Below are 20,290 nucleotides of genomic sequence, written 5' to 3'. Positions count from 1 at the left end.
ACAATATTCATGTACATGTCTATTATTTGATTCTGTCGCCCACTAAAACACTTTTAAATTAAAAAAAACCATTTGCGATTTGGGGCAAATTTACGTGGATTACATACAATTAATCAAGATTAATTCTTACACAGCCTCTAATTAATTGGATTAATTTTTTTAATCGAGTCCCACCCCTAATATATATATATATGTGGATATATATATGTAGATTTGTATATATAAATGTGCATATACAGTATATATGTAGATATGTATATGTGTATATATATATAACTGTGTATATATATGTGTATAGATGTATATATATATATATTTATATATATATATATATATATGCCAGCAACACTCATGACAATGACAAAACAATTACATTTTCAATCATGTTACGTTATTATTAAAATGTTTCCTTTTCTTTTACTTCTCCGCTGCCAATCGAGGTATTTTGCTATATATATATATATATATATATATATATATATATATATATATACAGATATATATAAATATATATATACATATATATATAAATAGATAGATATGACAACAACACTCAATATCAATGACAAAACAATTACATTAACAATCATCTTACGTTATTTTTAAAATGTTTGCTTTTTATTTTCATAACTTCTTTAACACACTACTTCTCCGCTGCGAAGCGCGGGTATTTTGCTAGTTGTATTATATAAGAAGATGTTATATATAATTATTACTAGTATGGTTCAATTCTATCTTTTTGCCCCTGATTAATTGCAATGCTGCTCCCAGGCCATTTGTGAAATGTCAATCAATCAATCAACATTTATTTATATAGCACATATTCATACAAAAAAATGTAGCTCAAAGTGCTTTACAAAATGAATAGAAAAATAGAAGACACAATAAAAATAAACATAAGTCAACATTAATTAACATAGAATAAGAGTAAGGTCCGATGGCCAGGGTGGACACAAAAAACAAAAAAAAACTCCAAAGGCTGGAGAAAAAAAAAATAAATAAATAAAATAAAATGTGATCTTTATAGGCTGTTTGTGGCTTGCCCTGGGTCATTTATTTTAAAAAGCTTCTTTTGCATTATTCTTATAAAGTGTTACTTAACCTTAGCTAGCTTGGGCAAGCATGAATATGCATGCACTGTCCAGACATCTCTCACATTTTTGTTATTTTATATGTTCAATTGAATATTACAAACCTCAGTAATAGCAATTCAAGATGACTGATGAAATTCTTTCAAATTTGAAGAACATCCTTTTGTAAATACTGCATGAAAAATACACCTTACAGCTTTTAGAAGTATTAAACAGGGAAATTTCTAAACTGCTTGAACAGAGACTGATGACTTTTTCATTTAATTGTAGTTTTTTGGTTTTTTTTTTGTTTTGTTTTTCGTTTTTGCCATAGTTTCCCAGTATTTGTAAACTCAAATATTTTTTAAATTGTAACTACTTGCCTGAATTCCTTGTCTGACACTGGTGGTTTTCTTTTTAAAGAGAAAATATAAGAATCTTTATCAAATTAAATGCCTTAATTTTTAATTGTGTATAAGTGCATATTGCAATGTGTGTTATAAAGAGAAACCGAGATTCCTATTAAACTACATATTCTGGCCCCTGCAAATGTGCTTCGTATATGAAATTGATATTTTGTAAAATAAAATAAATAAATAAATAAATAAATACAAATAAAAAGTATGAATTGCTTTCTCTCTGTCTCTATCCCTCTAGATTAGGGATGCTCCAATCAGGTTTTTTAAGGCCAGTACTGCTCACCGATTTCTTGTTACTAGATCTGCCAATTCCAATTTTTTTTTCTTTTTTCTTCATCCCTTTAAAAAACTTTTTTTACACTAATCTCCTGCATAAGCAGACAAATAGAACTCTTATGTGCAATATTAAAGTGTATTTTTATAATTAAACTATAGACAACTGGTGTTGAGTATTTTTTATTAAGAAAATGAAATTATGTAAGCTTATTGTTCAGTGACCATAAAATACTAAAATAAATAAAATTTCCTTAAAATACATACTTTAACTAATAAAATATGTACAAAAATATTTATCCATAAAACACATGACATGAAAATAAAATGCTTCTTATAATTACAAGCTATCATATTGTTTAGTTTTTTCTGTAGTTTACCTGTATGAAACAATTCTTAATTAAAAAAAAGTAGTTTTCACTATTTCTCTAACAACAAATATATTTATTGTGACCTGCAGGGAGCTCTTCAGCTCCCCAAACCTTCAGTGACAAGACTCATACACAAGTTCCACAAGCACAACACAGGCTTTATTCTGTGGGAAAGTCTTCCCAATAGTTTCCCACACAGTAAGCAAAGTCACAGTTATGAGCACAAGAGAATAAAGCACAGATGCCCTTTCTTTTCATCTTCTTCTGCTTCTTCCTTTCTGTGTTCTGAGTCCACTCTTTCCGGCAAGCATCATCCTCTCCCTCCTAACTCTCGCTCCCGGAATGAAGGCTTCTTTTATGCCGCACCTGGGAGTACTTCCAGTGGCCTGTTAGTGTGATCCAGGCGTACTTCCGGGTGAGGCAGAAATCCAACAAAGTAGGGTTCTCCAATCCCACAGCAGCCCCTGGCAGCACCCATGGAGTCCAGTAGGGCTGAGTTGCTGAACTCCATGTCCCATGGTGACCTGTGGGAATCCGAGGCACAGCTGCAACCCAGGGAGACTGCCATTTAGTGGTCCGAAGGAGATAAAGGCCTGAGTACGCTCTCTCCTATGGTCCTTCCATTAAAGAAGGGTAAGGGCCCTAGCTGCTATCTATATATCAGCCCCTACCAGGAACATTCATCAGAGGATAATGCTTAGGCATATAAGAATCAAAGGCAATATATGGCACAATTAGGTGGGGGGAGGAGGGTATTGGTCGTAATGTTTTATTTATTATATGCTGGTTTTATGTCCAAATGTCAATTAATGGCAGTTCTTGCCCAGCGGTATACATAGGACAAACATCAAAAAGAATTGCAGCACATGTACAGGAACATCGCAACGCCATTAGAAGGAAGGACTCACGATCACAGATCTATACACAACATTGCAACGCCGTTAGAAGGAAGGACTTACAATCACAGATCTGTACGCATACAACAGGACATACATTTAACTGGGACAATGTACAAGTAAGATTTAAGGACAGTACTAAAAGTGCCAGAGAACTGGCTGTATCTTGGCTATCAGACAAAAACACCATTAACAGACATTTGGACATAAACCCAGCATATGCAAACTTAAGAAGAACATATTCATAATAAATAAAACGTTACGACCAAACAAAGCTACCCCCACCAAACCCCTCCCCGCCTAATTTTGCTATATATTGCCTTTGATTCTTGCATGTTTAAGCATTATCCTCTGATGAAGGCTCCTGGTAGGGGCTGAAAGCTCAGGAATAAAAACTATTTTATGATATATGATATATATAATATAGCAGCTTTTAGCTGTTAAAATATACATTTACTATATTCATACAGGTATATTTTTTTCTTCAGTGTATCAACTAGACATATGTAATTCTTGAGATGTAATTGTAAATATGGATTACCATTTTAATTATGTAATATTTGTTTCTTACCAAAACTTATGCTGTATGATATACAGCAACAAGTGAAAAACACAGTACAAATCTTTAAAAAAAAGCCTACTGTTTACTAAGCAACAATTTCAAATTCATGTTTATCTTTTCTTATTCCAGTTAAAATTGTAAGTTGTTGCATTTTAAATAAGCTTGCTGTCCAAACTCAAGCAGTGTCTGTTTTAATTTAAAGGACAAAATAAAGAATTCCTTAAAGTTTGTCTAGTTGCACAGGACAACTTCTCAGATTACTTTTTTTTTCAGTTGATTACTTTCTTTACTGTACAGGCTAATAAACCAATCACCTGTCATTCAATGATAAAACAAGCTTCCACTCCCTTCTCTTTGTTTACACTGCAGGAAGTTTGCTGCAAAGGAAAAAAATAGATGCAAGCTGGCTCAACTACCATAATACCTTGCTTAAAGTAGCACAGCAACCAAGTAACCATTAAGAGTAGAAAAGCAGGGGTCAAAAATGTCATTTTTGTGATCTACCTTTTTACAGATCACCGATTGAGTCTTTTTGTTTTAAGTGAAAATTAACCGATCAATTGGAGCATCCCTACTCTAGCTCATTTGTGCTTAGAAACATGCATAAATTATAGTAGTTCTTATACTTTTCCTCTTTTAAGTAGTATACAACTACAAGATTTGTGCTTGTTGTTAAATGAGAATCATCTGAACAATTCTTAATTTTTTGTTTTTCTCTGTTTTTTTTTCTCTTTATGAAGTATCATAGCTTCAAGTTGTACATCATGCTGACTGTGTTGTTGTACCATTCATATTAACAACAAGATGGACACGGTGAGTTTGATGGTAAAATTAATAGATTTGTAACTGTGGAGAATTGTCATTTAAAGGGATGAATTCTGTTTTTGAGTACATGTAAGATAGGTATTTTTCTGTATTAATTAACTGCAGTCACATGATTCTATCTTTTATTAAGCAACTGATATCCAATATATATCTTTTGCAACAAAGTTCGATAAGATGACCTCCTTGCTAGCTCTAAGATGCTCCATTATCACACCAGGCCATTTGTTCACTCATATCGCATTCTACTAGGGATATGCATCAATGTAGATGTACCAGTTCTAATAATTTCCCACAATACTTGCCAATGTACCTAATATACAATGTATTTAAAAGAAATCTATTACCATATAGTGCATTGCTTCGTAATCACACAGTACTCACATACTGCAAATAAAAATGTAATTTCTCTGAATTTTGCATTTCTGTGTTTATTATTTTGTATTTGCCTATTTTTGGTGCTGTTGCATTAACCCACTGCTCTTCTGGCATTATTGTAATGTAATCAATGGCTAAACACATGCTTTATTTTCCTATAATATTTCATATTTCTGTTATTAAGTTATAACAGAGTTTAACAACTATTTAAGAATATTAGAACATAATAGCAAAATGAGCATAGCAATGAAAACCAGTACCTCTATTACACAAGTCCTGAAAATGCCTGTTTAGCATTATTGTGTCAGCTGATGAAAGAAATTTAGCAACTTGTTATTTCTGATGTGCAGGGAAAATGAATGTGGATTATTCTAAATTCTATGAAGAGAAACAAGTTCTCAGTCTTAAGATTTAGTTCTCAGTCTTAAGATTTTTGTATACTTTTTAAGAACCTGAAGTTAAGAACTTGACAAGTGACAAAATCTTTAGGATTTTACTGTGTGGGACCAAAGTTGATGTTCTTTCATCATTTAATGGCACGTAGGAAGTGGAAGGACATGGAGGATTGCAAAAGTTCATTTTTGATGTAGAGTCATAGATCACTGCTTGAGACCGGCAGAAACTTCTGAGTTCAACAGGAAAGGAAATGCCTTAACATTAGAAAGTGAACAGAAATTGTAATGTGTTTGTGGGCTGAATTTGCATTGAAAATATGTGTTCATTTGTTTATGTGAGAGGGCAATTTATCAAATTTTAATGCAAAAACATTTTATTTCCCAGCTGCACCATATTATAGACTAAAAGTTAATCTTGTAAAGGCAGATTTCACCTTATTTCAGCATCTATTGTTGGGACTGAACTGCTTTTGGTAACAGAAATTGTTTTATTTTGTAAGGTCCAATGGCGACCATATTTTCCCCTTCTATACTCTTTAATGTTTAGACTTTAACAAAATGTCTAAAATCCCACACGCTTACCACTCTGCCATCGGGTACTTTAGCAATTCCTCCCCCCTTCCCTTCTACATCTGTTAACCTAAGGCATTTAAAAAGAGTAAAGAAACAGGCAGGAGTTAACTACACATTTAATTATCTATTATTGATAAAATTCCCAAAAATAGTAAGGAAGGAGAATACTATGTGGATATTGGCAAATCATACCCTTACACCCTAAGTAGCATCTTGCGTCTATAGGCAGCTGTCGGCTTATCTCCAGTCTAGCTTTCTTTGCTACCACATAGTCTTTGAACAGAGTATTGAAACCTTCCACATGGCTGTTTCAAAATGGCTACCCAGATAGAGTTATCTTCATTATGGTCTTCTCTTCCTGGGCAGGTGGTGAGAGAGGAAGAGGCAAAGTGACCAACTTCATACCATTCTTACCACAAAACACAAACCTGTGGGGTGTCGAGGTACAGAATGGCCTCTGATTCAGAACCAATCATAAACAGCCATACAGACTAACAGAATAATTTTCCAGTCCCTTTCCTACCAGTTGCTAATGAAAGCACTCGGTACAACTAATCCTCCATTTGCTTTGTTTGGTCAGTTTATGGCCTTCCTGCATTGGATGGATTGTAGCTGTAAGTCCAAACACAGTCACCATTGCCAAGCTGTTCTGATGCTCCATCCCATTCACCATAAATGTTTCATCCTGAGTCCATCCTAAAGTCTGGGAGGAGGGTTGGTTAGTTAAACATCAAAGCACTGCTGTCCTCATCAATGAAGTAAACATGTCTCCTAAAACACTATATAATAATATTTTTTGTCAAGTTTATGAATGGAGATGTACTAAATATTTATCAACATATATGCTAGAAATCACTCCACCACAGATATCAAATGCATTTTGAGTGTATCTGTGAATTTAACAGTTGTATTAGGCACTTTATGAAGGACAGATAATAATAGAACATAGGGCAACCTGTAGCTAAATAAAGTATACTGGAGATTCTGACTGTGTTTCTCCCTTAGTATCAGAAGCACTTTAGAGGCAGTAGGCCAGATCTCCTTAAATACATGTGGGCAAAAGCCATGTATAAGTTTGCTGTATACTGTAAAATAAATGATAGCTAGACATAACTTTCTAATATCCATCATGTTTTTACATCTGCCACCTTGTCAATCATGAAGGTATAAATTATTTTCTAAATTTGATCCTGCTACACACCCTTTAAATACCTCTGTCATACATCTATCTCAACACTAGTACTAGCTTTTGAACTTTCTGTTGTGCAAAGAAAATTTTGTTGGGCTAGCTTGAGTGAGTGATTTTGAGTGTCTGTTGAAAGATATGAAAAACAAATCTCGGACAAGACTTAAAATGTGATGTCCTTTTACATAATGTTTTCTATAAAAACTGAAAATGGGAAAATAATTACTGCTCACCATATGCAGACAATAACAAAAAAAGTGTCAAACTATGTGTACCTTGTATATTATAGAAGTATAGCCTAGTTTTAAGTCAGAGAGTTATTCTTAATTAAATCACTTTTTCAGGTAAACTATATGTTGTGTTTGAGGTTTGAACAGGTGCCTGGCAGTAATTTTGCCAATTGTTTTTACAGGACATGGTAGAAGTTGTGGGCCAGGCATGTCGCACAGCTCGCCTTGCTAAGAACTGCAATGTGAAATAAAGATGGATAAATGTAAGCACGTTGGCCGGCTGCGCCTTTCCCAAGACCACTCGAGCCTAAACCCACAGAAATGGCACTGCGTAGATTGTAACACAACAGAGTCTGTTTGGGCCTGCTTGAGCTGCTCACATGTTGCCTGTGGGCGCTACATTGAAGAACATGCTCTTAAGCACTTCCAGGAACAAAAACACCCGGTAGCACTTGAAGTGAATGAGCTTTATGTGTTTTGCTACCTTTGTGATGACTATGTGCTTAATGACAATGCCACAGGTGACTTAAAACTTTTGCGCAGTACTTTGAGTGCCATTAAGAGTCAGAATTATGAGTGCACCACCCGGAGTGGCCGCACACTACGCTCTATGGCTGCTAGCGATGACATCTCGGCCGGCAGTGTGCAAGAGCTGCTTCGTGATGAGGACCGCATGTTTACGGCACTTTGGCATCGACGCCACTCCCAGTTGGGCCGTGTGTTTCGTTCATGGTTTGAACTAACTGCAGGAGGTAGGCGACGAGCAGAGGAAGAAAGGCTCAGGGAGGAGGCAGAGATGAAAAGAAAAGAGGCTAGGGAGAGAAGGCAGAACTTGAAAAGACAAATGAAGGAAATACTGGAAGGTGCTCCACCACGAAAAAGCCACCGACTCATGGAGCAAAACCAAAAGTGCACCCCCACAAAGAATGTTCAAACACCTGTGCGCAAAAGGACATCCCGGGTGCCAGCACAGCAACGAATACCTTTGAGGACTAGGACAAATAAAACTTGCAAGGCAGTAAGAAAGAGCACGGCAAAATCAAAACTTAAACTGAACACAGTCACAATGCCTACCTCACCCAAAGCAAGTACAATTAAGCAAGTAGACTCTCCAATCAAACGGAGGCCTACAGTAACCCCTGGGGTGACAGGACTGCGAAACTTGGGGAATACCTGCTATATGAACTCCATTTTACAGGTGCTAAGTCACCTGCACATCTTCCGCAAGTGCTTCCTGCAGCTTGACCTCAATCAAGCCTTAGAGCACCTATCTAACACTGCAAATGGAAATACCCAGGCTCTCTGTAGTCTGATTCAGCGCCATGGCAAACGTGGGCTTGTTTCCTCATTTAATTCAAAGAAAACCTCTTCAGTGGGCCTTAGTGGTGGTGCATTACGGAGCAGAAACATGGAGTTAATTCAGCCCAAGGAGCCTAGCTCCAAACATATCTCACTGTGCCATGAGCTTCACACACTTTTCCAGGTAATGTGGTCAGGGAAATGGGCCTTGGTGTCTCCCTTTGCTATGCTTCACTCTGTTTGGAAACTTATTCCTGCCTTTAGAGGCTATTCCCAGCAAGATGCACAAGAATTTCTCTGTGAGTTTCTAGACAAGGTACAGCAAGAACTTGAGACTACTGGAGCACTACAGCCCAGCATTGTCCCAGCAACTCAAAGGGAATTAATCAAGCAAGTCCTTAATGTTGTGAACACCATCTTTCATGGACAGCTACTTAGTCAGGTGGGTGATGCCTTTTGAGATTCATTTTTTGTATTGCACTTTATAAAATGTTTATGCTATATTCAAGATGTTGTGCTGATGTTGAATCAAATGGCCTGCCCGTGCTGATTTCACCCAGTTGTATTTTTAATCTATGTTAATTATATCTAGCGCTTCACGATTTATACAGCCTCTATTCCTTGGAATTCCTAATACATAGCTGAGGTAATCAATCTGTTTTCCTGGTGTGAATGTACTGTGAAACTCAAGTGTTCAAACAAAAACTAGTTACTGTATATTTATATAAAAGGTTATATTTGAATGTGTTAATTTCAGATAAAATATTAAACTTATTTGTTGCACAATTTGGAAAAGTTTTATTAAAGTATTTATCTGCACACACAGTGATTCTGACCTTATTAAGCTTCATTTTGTATTTTTTTTAAATATCCAAATCTCCTTCTCTTTCTTGAGCAATTATCAAAAGCAGTTTCAATAAAAGTAAAGCAGCATATGCTTAAGTTGGTTTTTATTCACTTTCACACATAATCGGCAGTTACATTCCTGACTAATCTTCACCTGCTGAACAGTTACTCTGTCTTTATATGTATTTTTCAGTGTTCTTAGCTGAGATGATTCACGTTTCTTACATGCTGAGTTTTAGGGTTATGGATTATGAAAAATAAAGTTGTATAGAATTCGCCTTGATAAAATACCCAACCACTTTTTCTCTATGTTTGAGAACATAGCTTTCAAATGTGCTTATTTGTGTCTTTAAGAAAAGAAAAATTTGAGTTTATTTGCAAAAGAGGATTGTTGCTACAGTACTTGTTTTTGGAATGATTTATGTTTGTTTTATTTTCATGTCTTTTTCCCCATCATAATTCCCTGTAATGCAAATTTACCTTTGCCCTCTCATTTCATGTTAGCAGTCTATTCAGTCTCTCTCTCAGCTCTGCTTACTGCGCACTGTGTTTTATAGTGCAAATGTGTTCACAGGTGGTATGTTAACCTCTAAGGTTCTTTTTATATCGGTGGACAAGATGATACTGGAAATGCCTACACTGTTGATCTTGAATTACATGTACACCCTGCAAAACTTGCCTCTTTCACATTCACGTGTCACAGATTGCAATGGCTGACACTGGCTCCCTACTTCTCTTCTCTTACTTCTCTCGCTAGCCCTTTAAATACTTGTCCTTATTCAAAGTTTGGCTCCTCCATCTACACACTTTCCCCCTTTCCCTGGCTGACAGTATGATGTCACTGCCTACCTGTCAGATAATTTTCATGTACCTGTATTAGCTTTTTTCCCCCAAACCCTTTTGCTAAACTCTTATTTAAATATACATTTACTAATAGTAATAGTAATAGTAGTTCTTCCTTTGTGAGCTTTATGATACATTTATAGTCTTGGTCACACAGTTCTTCTACTTAAAAGCTACATCTAATCTAAATAATCCTAACATAAAACACTCTAGTTAAGTCTAACTCAAATCCTTATCCCCATTACACACTAGGTTTTGCTTTGTCTAAGTTCTGTCAGAGAATTTTGGAGAGTGGAAGATTACAAAGGTCCAGGATTTAAAAGTCCCAGTGTTCAGCAGGTCACCATATGTGGTGCTCCAGTATGTCTGGCACTCAGTGATGGTGTGGTAACACTTTTTTGTACCTTTTAAGATAATATAATTTTGGTATAATAATCCAAATTAGTGTCTTACTAGGAATTTTGCATCTATCTACAAATAAAGGACTTTCTCAGCATTTCTAAAGACAGATCACAAGAAATAAAATTCTTCCAAAATGAATAGCAATACAAGAATACATAAAAAGGAAAAGTAAACAATGTAACATTAGAAGAACAAATAGAATGTACTGTGTGGGACATCATAATATTTAATAAGAAAGTTATTTTGTATGAGTTTAAAAGTTTTTTAAATACTCTCACCACAGTGACACATTGCATATTGATTGATCTTCACTGCAGCCTACACAAGGACAGGCTTCACTTCCACTTAAACCCTAAGTAGAATATCAAAATGAATTCAAGAAGAATTCAGGAAACGATAAATGATTCAGTAGACAGATACTAACTATAAGTTATGTGTATAGCTAGACGAATGTTATGACATGCAGATTTTCTTGAAACACTCCTTAGTTTGAAGTACCTGTCATTTTCCTGTAGCGGTGAATTTTATTTTTTGTGCATTAGATATATTTCCATATCTCAGTTTAGCTTTGGTAACATGTATTCTGCTTTCCATTAAAATACAACTCTACTGTGTACAAATTCAGACAACTGCTGTATTTATAAACATGTGATTTAAGATGGGTTACAGGTCACATGCAGATTATGTTAGTAGTGCTTTGATGCCTCTTGTCATAAAGAAAGTGAGTTATGCTATACCCATTTAGTACCTGATTTTTCCTTTGCACATATGACTGGTGAATGAGATTCAAGAGAGGAGAAACATCAAGCCCAGTAGCTCTACTTTTTTTAATATGTGATCAGTAGACATTTAGCATTTCGTCTCTTCATACTGCAATGAGATGTCAAGCAAAATGACACCTTTTACTGGCTAACTAACAAGATTACATCTTGCCTAAAGATGGGGCCTGAGCTACCTCGAAAGCTGGAGTATTGAAATCTTTTAGTTACTTTGTACAAGGTGTCATTTTGCTTGACTCATCATTGCATCCATAACTTCTGACACGCTACAACACCTTAGTGTTACATCTGTTCATACTGAAACATTCTGTTGAAACCATATGCACTTGAATCTTTGAATTATTCTATTACATTTTTTTTTTCTTTCTAAAAGCTATAACTTTAATTGGTTTAAAAAATAAATAAATAGCCTTTATGTATATATTTGTGTATTTAGGCATTGCTTATCACACAAGTTCAGGTGTGGAATGAAAGCGTCTTGAAATACCATACATCACAGATGACAGTAGTATGGTGAGAAGAGCACTCCGTAATAAGTTTTAGACATAATTCTCACATGTTGTATTTGTTATCTACCCAAGCATATGCGTGTTCCTGCTTTAGTCATGAAATCTCATGTTTTTTTGGTTTTCTTTTGTATGCACTAATTTCTGAATTTGGCCTTAATTACGTATCCAAACTAATGTTTTTAAATGCTTACTTAAATCACTGAAAAAAGAAACATTCACAGACATGACCTAAAACTGATGTGTCTGCTTACTTAAAGTGTATGTTTACAAGCCTTGATTTTATGGTACATTAAGGTAGTAAGTCCCATTATGATTGTTTGCATATATCGCTCAGACCACTTTCTTTCTCGTTGGCCAGTTTTCAAGGAAATCTGTTGCATTTTGTAAACATGTTCTTATTTATTTAGACACGTTTTTGGCTTTTATAATGTGTAATAGTACTTGCTAAATACACTATTGTTTCAGCAAAGTATTTTTATACTAGTTATATAAACTGAGACTAAATAAGCTGTACTTATTCTAATCCCTTTAGAATTTTTTCTAAATATTTACCTTAAAGTCAATTGAGACTCTTTTATTACACATGTAGATGTGGTGTCTTGTTATGTAGTAATGCATGTACTATATGTGTGTTCATTTATAACATACATATACAGACCACTTACAAGTACTTCTGTGTTAACATGGTACAAAATTACATACTTTGAGAAATAATAAATATAAAAACAGTTTTACAGATAAATGTCTGCAAAGATTGTTTTCTTCTTAAAGTGACTTGTGCAACACTTAGAGAGGGGACCATGCAAAAGAAAAAAAAAATACAAATTAATAATTGATAAAAATAATTTTAACTCCACATTGAATATTTTGACTGCAATCATTTGATTTACGTTTTATTACACTGAACAATGATAGATAAAATTTTCATGAATGTTCTTTTAAAATAAAGCACTTTTAGCAAAGTAGAATGAGTAGAAATGATATCGCTATTGTAAGTTAAACACAGAAAACCTTCTAATACAGTAGTATAACTAGGATTTAAGATGCACCTTAGCAAATTGTGTAATTTATTTTGCATTAAGACAGCATAACAATTTAAAACAATCTGAAAGCTATTCAAGAATAGTGAATGCAAAGTTTTTACGCAGTAGAAGGGTCACAGCTTACACCAGTTTGAGAAATGACAAGCCTGTTTGTACACCCACATATGATATCTGCAATTTTTTTTTTTTTTATCTTGAACATTCATTTATCCATTTTCTAGCGCACTTGATCAGGTTCAAGTTTGTGGTGAGCCAGTTTCTCTCCCAGCAGCATCAGATACAAGACGGGTACCAACCATAAATAGGACGCCAGTCCATTGCAGGGCACACTTACACATACGTGGGTAGTTTAGACTAGAGTGACCAGTCATTCTAATGTTCAGATCTTTGGAATTTCATCTTCCACACTCGGGCACTGTGCAGACTAGTTTGTCTACAGTATTTGCAATGCTTCAGGATCTCCACCATCATTCCAGTAGCAAATAAATCAAAGCTCAAAAGTGATTACAGAGCAGTAGCTTTAACTTCTTTGCTAACAAAAGACATTTTATCGTCTTATTCTGAATTACATCAAGAATGCTACAAAAGATTTCCTGGACCCATTTCAGATTGCATACTGAGCAAACTGGTCTGTGGATGATGCAGTGCATTTAGATCTGAAATTTATTTACCAACACATTGATAAGCCAGGAGCATATTTGAGGATCTTGTTTGTGGACTTTAGCTCTGCTTTCAATATATTAATCCCAGAGCTCATAGGTAAGAAACTCACTCAGTTCAACCTGCCCAGTTCAATCTGCCATTGGATCACAGACTTTCTTACAGATAGGAAACAATATGTGTGGCTGGGCACACGTATGTCTAACCCATTAACCCTTAGTACTGGCACACCACAGCGCTATTTCCTTTCGCCACTATTTTTCTCACTTTATAAAAATGACTGTAACTCTGCCAATTTGTCTGTCAAAAATTTTAAATTTGCAGATGACATCACACTAAAAGACCTCATTTTAAACAAAGATGACTCCATATACAGAAAAGAGGTGTAAAATCTGTCCTCCAGCCTTATAGCATTGATTTTGTTAAAAAAATGTACAACAAAAAGTTTTCATCAACAACATTTTTTCTGTGATGGAAATGGAATTTAAATTAAATATAAATATGCTATTAATGACAAAAACTAAGACAGATGCTTTTAAAATCATTGTTGACAAAAACTAAACAAAACAAAAATGTTACAAACAGACCACTGGACAGTGAGCTATGTGAAGCTCTTTATACAATCTGTGTTACATAAATAATGAGCTTGAATACAGTGGTTCAATTTTAATAACTTGTATGCCCACTTATAATTGGCTGGCACTAGTTTGGGCACTATCAGGAAATCATCACATCAGCCAGAATCCTGCTGTTATTCGGTCCACTATGTTGGCCAATGTGATTCTCGGGCAAAAATAGTGGACAGACATTTGGACCAACATTAATTACAACGCTGATGAAAATAAAGCCATGTGTACAGCCATATAGGAAGAAGCTCACAGAAAAAAACACAAACCTGAAGGGGGGTTTGGAGGCGCACCATCTTGAGATTCATGCCAAGGTATGTAACATTATCTAGGTGACGACTTGCCCGACGCCAATACTATTACCTCTGGCTCTCGTTCACTCTGCTAATACTAATGTGTCAAGTGTATCGATTTTAGGTGTGCTGCTAGTAGGGATGTCACATCAACAGTAAGGTCAGCAGTGCACTCTTGTGTGACCACAAATATCCGAATAACTTCAGGTGGCACAATAGTATGTGAGAAAAATGTGAGTAAAAACTGCATATGAAAAAGGTTTACAGTGGTGATGATACAGCATTGCATCAACACGTCAAAAAGGAAAAAGGCAGAAGTCATGTCTGGCCATGCTGTGTGTTTGAGAATTTCAGCATTCAATTGGGGAAAAACGTGCTTATTTTAAAAAAGAAGCCAACACACACAGGATTTTGTTACTGCCAGTTTCATCCCTTAAGAAACAGATTTCTGCAGCTATGAGAGCGCAATCAGATGCATTGAGCCTCAGTATGTGAGTTTTAACTGTTTTAGCTTGTAGCGACACACATGAAATGGGGGTGGAATCACTTTTAATACTGTGTCCTACACAGTCCTAATAAAGGAACAGAAGCTTTGCATTCATTCCTTGATTGTAATGAGCACATCCAAACATTTGTCTGCACATACATCCATTTTGTATATGGTCAACATAGTTCTGGGTTGCAGGTAAAGACAACTGCCACCCAACCATTTACACATTTGGACACAGTGGCAGTGACAACAATAGTAGTAGAAATTAATAATCGAGGCAAGTTTCAAATGAAGTGGCTTGTCACCATCATTGATGAAATGACCTCCTCCATTTGTTAATACTAACATAAAATGTATTTAGGATTTCAGTACCCAATTAGTATGATATGTACATCTACATTACAGCAAAACAGCATTGCTTCATTGCTGAATACAAATATGTAAACACTAAATTTTTTCTTTCATTTTGTTCTAGGTGGTAAACTAATGTATATGAGCATAACCCCTAAAATGTGAAGAACATAGTAAAAACACTTTTGTCATATACATTTTTTTTGGTAAAATCTTATATCAGCATAGCTAAGCCATGTTGAGGACCAGAAAACTATAATGAGAGACCAGACCTGCCATTATCTGACGAAGATCTTTTGGATTAAATCCTTTCTACACCTACTCTTAATTTTATGTCCAATAATCAATACATGTTGTTTGGCTCATTAGTGTACATTTGATTATAATTGTTTAGAGGTACAGTATATTTTGTGCTTATTCATATGTGAAGTTAAATATCCATCTGATTTTTTTCTGACTAATTCACTTTTATTTTTAGTTGACTAAAACCAACTTACTTTTTCACTACTAAAATTAATTTACGTTTTGTCAACTAAAACTAACAATATTTAAGTGACTAAAATGTTACTAAAACTAAATTGTAATTTAGTCAGATGACTAAGACTAAAACTAAATCAAAATGTATTGTCAAAATTAACACTGCAACATTTAAAAAACTGGGGATGATCATAGATTTCAGGACACAGTCACCTGCTCACCAATCACTTGCTATAAATGGCACAGCTGATGGGATGACAGAGTTATTTAAGTTTCTGGGCACTGCACTATCATAAAACCTTAACTGTGACAATGACATCACATGTATTATTAAGGAAGCCCATCAGAGAATGCTTTTTTTGCATTGGCTGAGGAAATTCAGTCTTCTTCAAACAATATTGGTCCAGTTCTACACAGCCATCACCCAGTCCATTCTGACGTCATCTATAGCTGGCTGGCTTGGTGCTGTTTCTGTTCAGGCTAAGGCCAATCAGCAACACATCATCAGAGCCTATAAAAGGAGCATAGGCTGTAACTTACTGCACATTGAAGTTCCTATAAGAGTCCAGGGTAAAAAGGCAGGCCTCAAAGATCATTGCTGATCCGACACGCCCAGAGCATCACCTATTCCAAAGACATCCCTCCACCACATATCTTCATGCAGTGAAAGCTTAAACAACATGTCACCTAAAAAGTTATTTCCCCACATGCAGTTATTCTTACTAATCAGGTCAGAGATTCTACTCAGTATCTATGAATACCTACATACTAGATTGCCTGGACATTTTTTATTTTTTGTATTCCCCTTCTATGCTGCATCATATTTTATACTTTATTTTCTTATATTTATCGTTTGTATTCTATGTTGTCCTTGTATGTTGCACAATACTGTCAAGACAGTACACAGTAGTATACCTGGCCAATAAAGTAAATTCTGATTCTGAAAACTAAAGCAAATATAGAGAGAATGTGTAGTGCCTGGACAGGGACTTGAAAGCAGGACCCTGGGGCTGTGAGACAGTAAGCATTTACTACTGTAACATTGGGCTGTCTTGACCATCTCTGTGTTGTCTTGTTCAACCATTACTTTTAACAAATTTGGCAGTGATGAGTCTGAGTTGGTTATATAAACCCATATATTAATGTCATAAAGGATATTTTTAGAGAAATTAGATTTGGATAAAGTACATATTCAATTAATAATAGTGTGTTAGAATGACTGTTTGCCTTTGATAACAACAACATTTATTTGTATAGCATGTTTTCATACAAATGATCTAGCTCAAAGTGCTTTACAAGATGAAGAAAGAAAAGATTAAAAAAATGTAAAAATTAGGCAATACTAATTAACAAAGAATAAAGTAAGGTCCAAAGGCCAGGAAGTTCAGGAAAAAAAAAACCTCCAGAGGGCTGGAGAAATAAACAAAATCTGTAGGGGGTTCCAAGGCCATAAGGCCAACCAGCCCCCACTAGGCATTCTACCTAACATAAATGATCTAAATCAGTCCTCATGGTTTTCAGGCTTCATGTGGAAAAATTAGATGATGATGGTCATGTGGACCTCTGGCCTTCAATCCATCAATGTAGGGACTGCAAGTTGCTTTGATTGGGTGGTGGTGGCGCAGATTGCCACTACAGAAAACTGAAGGGTAAAAAACAGCAGAAAAAGTAGGGGTTAGTATGGATTTTGGAGCCTTAAAAAAATAATAATTAAATGCTAATGCAGAATATCAGGGTTACACTAAAATGAAGGTATGAGAAAGCCATGTTAAAGTAATGGGTTTTTAGCAGTTTTTAAAAGTGCTCCACCATATTAGCCTGGTGAATTTCTTTCAGTAAGATATTCCAGATTTTAGTTGCGTAACAGCAGAAGGCTGCCTCACCACTTCTTTTAAGTTTAGCACCTGGAATTATAAGCAAACACTCATTTGAAGATCTAAGGTTATGATTTGGATTGTAAGGTGAAAGGCATTCCGAGATATAGGATGGAGTGAGATTATTAAAGGCTTTGTAAACCAGAAGCAGTATTTTAAAGTCAATTCTAAATGAAAAGTGTAACCAATGTAGTGACATCAAAACTGGAGAGATGTGCTCAGATTTTGTTTTCATGGTTAAGATTCTGGCAGCTGCAATCCGCACTAGTTGCAATCAACTGATTACTTTTTTGGGTAGTCTTGAGAGGAGTGCGTTGCAGTAATCTAGTTGACTAAAAACAGATCATGAAGTAATTTTTCAGCATCTTGCAAAGTTACAAGGGGTCTAATATTTGCTATATATCTTAAGTGAAAAAATGCTGTTCTAATAATCTGATTAATATGTGATTTAAAATTTAGGTCAAAGTCAATAATTACCCCTAAATTCTTTACCTCTGTCTTGACTTTCAATCCTAATGGATCAAGTTTATTTCTAATACCCTCATTATGTCCATTTTTGCCAATCACTAAGATTTCCGATTTCTCCTTATTTAGTTAGAGAAAATTACTACTCATCCATTCAGAAACACAAGTAAGACATTGTATCAGTGAGACAAGAGAGTCAGGGTCATCAGGTGCTATTGATAAATACAGTTGTGCGTTGTCAGCTTAGCTGTGGTAGTTCACATAATTCCTTGAGATAATCTTACCTAGTGGAAGTATATAGATCGAAAACAGCAGTGGACCCAGGATAGATCCTTGTATAACACCATATAGAATATCATGTGTCTTTGAAGTATAATTACCACAAATAACAAAGAATTTTCTACCTGTCAAATAAGATTCAGACCAATTTAAGACACTGCCAGAGAGGCCCACCCACTGACTAAGGTGATTTCTAAGAATATTGTGATCAAAGGTATCAAATGCGGCACTCAAATCTAAGAGGTTGAGAACAGATAAACGACCACTGTCTGCATTTACCCACAAGCCATTTACTACTTTAACAAGTGCAGTTTCTGTACTGTGATTTGTTCTAAAACCTGACTGAAACTTGTCAAGAACAGCATGTTTATTCGAGTGATCGTTTAGCTGCACACTGACTGCCTTTTCTAGGATTTTACTTAAGAAAGATTACAAATTTGATAGCAAATACTTTTACGTCAATATATAAATTGGGAAAACTAGTGTGGAAGTTGCACTGTTTTATGAGTTTTTTTTAAATATACTGGTTTAAAATCCCAACAAAGAGTTTTATTTAGTATTTCAATTAGAGGAATAGAGGAGACTTTTTCTTTACATTTGAGTTGGTTGTTATTGCAGCTTATTCAATCATGATATCTAAAATTTTAGTATTCTATTAAGAAAGGTACTTATTTGAGCTCAATTTTTATTGATTCAAAACAGTATAATCTTTTCTAGTATTAATTGAACATGTTATCTCTTTTTCACTAATTCTTTTATCCCACATGAGAATGGTTTTCTATAATCTTCTGTTTTTTATGCATTTAACATGGTAACATCTTATTTGTTCTCCTCTCTATCTGTTATATAAATTATGTGTTTTAAGCAATCATGTGTTGATTATGTGTTTTTAACTTTGCACACAAACACAGTAGTAAGGCAGCAGCACACATGTAAACACGTGTCTAAATCTGGCAATATCACCTTAGTCATTTGGAAGTGGTTCAGTTATGTCTGAAGTCTGACATCAAACAAACCACTGTCTGTTGAAAAGTCTGTTTACAGTCTGTAACAAGTAAAGGTAGCAGCACAACAAACTTATTCCAGAATCTCTGTCATAGGCATGCATCCAGTGGGGCAGATCTCTGCAAGATGCACAAGCTAGCAGCAACCCCGAAACAGCTGCTAAAAAGCAAGTAACAATAACGGCATCATCTTCCCAGTCCCAGATGCCAATCCATTTCAAAGGTGAAAGCCCCATGAAGCAAACTTCCTAAAGTTCAGTAAACTGGACACAAAATCTCTATCCCTGCTATAAATGTCCCATTATAGATGGTATTTAGTGTAGGGGCAGCATTGTAACATGCCATAGAGTATGCCCCGAAGCTACTTGCAGTAGACAGACAAAAAACACTTTAAAGGACATTAGAAGTACCTCACATTTGATTTTGTTATTGTCCAATTACAGATGTTGTGTTTAGATAAGTGTTTCATCAGGGATGCAACTCATCTTTTTAGTGACTTAACTAACTGGCTAACAAAAAACAAAAAGAGAACAATATGCTGCATTGAGACCCAGTAAACAAATAAAGAGTTTTTTTGCTTTTATTCGCTCATTGTAATGATCTTCAGTTGTGGTTTAAAAATGTAGAAAGAGCACACCAGTCTCACAAGGATAGGTTACGTTGTAGGGCTGTTTAAAACACCTTACTTAATTCCTGAACATGAATTAGCAAACAACAATTGGCTCCACAAATTTTAGTTTTTGAGGCCAATGAAAGGTCCATCAGAACAACAGCTAAAATGTTATTAAAGTGGTGAAAGCCCATGTGGCCCATACAGTATTATATTTAGGACTGCAACTAATGATTATTTTGGTAGTCGACTCATTGTTCGATTT

At 35.2% G+C, this 20,290-nt stretch overlaps 1 protein-coding gene across 2 annotated transcripts in view; it reads left to right on the top strand.

Annotated features, from left to right (window-relative positions):
* Positions 1-20,290, top strand: part of usp44 (ubiquitin specific peptidase 44) — a 78,193-nt gene that overhangs the window by 27,906 nt on the left and 29,997 nt on the right. For both annotated transcript variants that reach the window (XM_039761257.1, XM_039761258.1), the window contains exons 2-3: positions 4,332-4,404; positions 7,358-8,916. In XM_039761257.1, coding sequence (XP_039617191.1) covers positions 7,429-8,916 — 1,488 coding nt within the window. In that variant the 5' untranslated portion in view covers positions 4,332-4,404; positions 7,358-7,428. The remainder of the gene's footprint in view (positions 1-4,331; positions 4,405-7,357; positions 8,917-20,290) is intronic.

Source organism: Polypterus senegalus, chromosome 8 (assembly GCF_016835505.1).
Source record: "Polypterus senegalus isolate Bchr_013 chromosome 8, ASM1683550v1, whole genome shotgun sequence".
Taxonomy (NCBI): Eukaryota; Metazoa; Chordata; class Cladistia; order Polypteriformes; family Polypteridae; genus Polypterus; species Polypterus senegalus.
The sequence above is the reverse complement of the archived record's forward strand: the minus strand, read 5'-3'. Positions and strand labels throughout refer to the sequence as shown.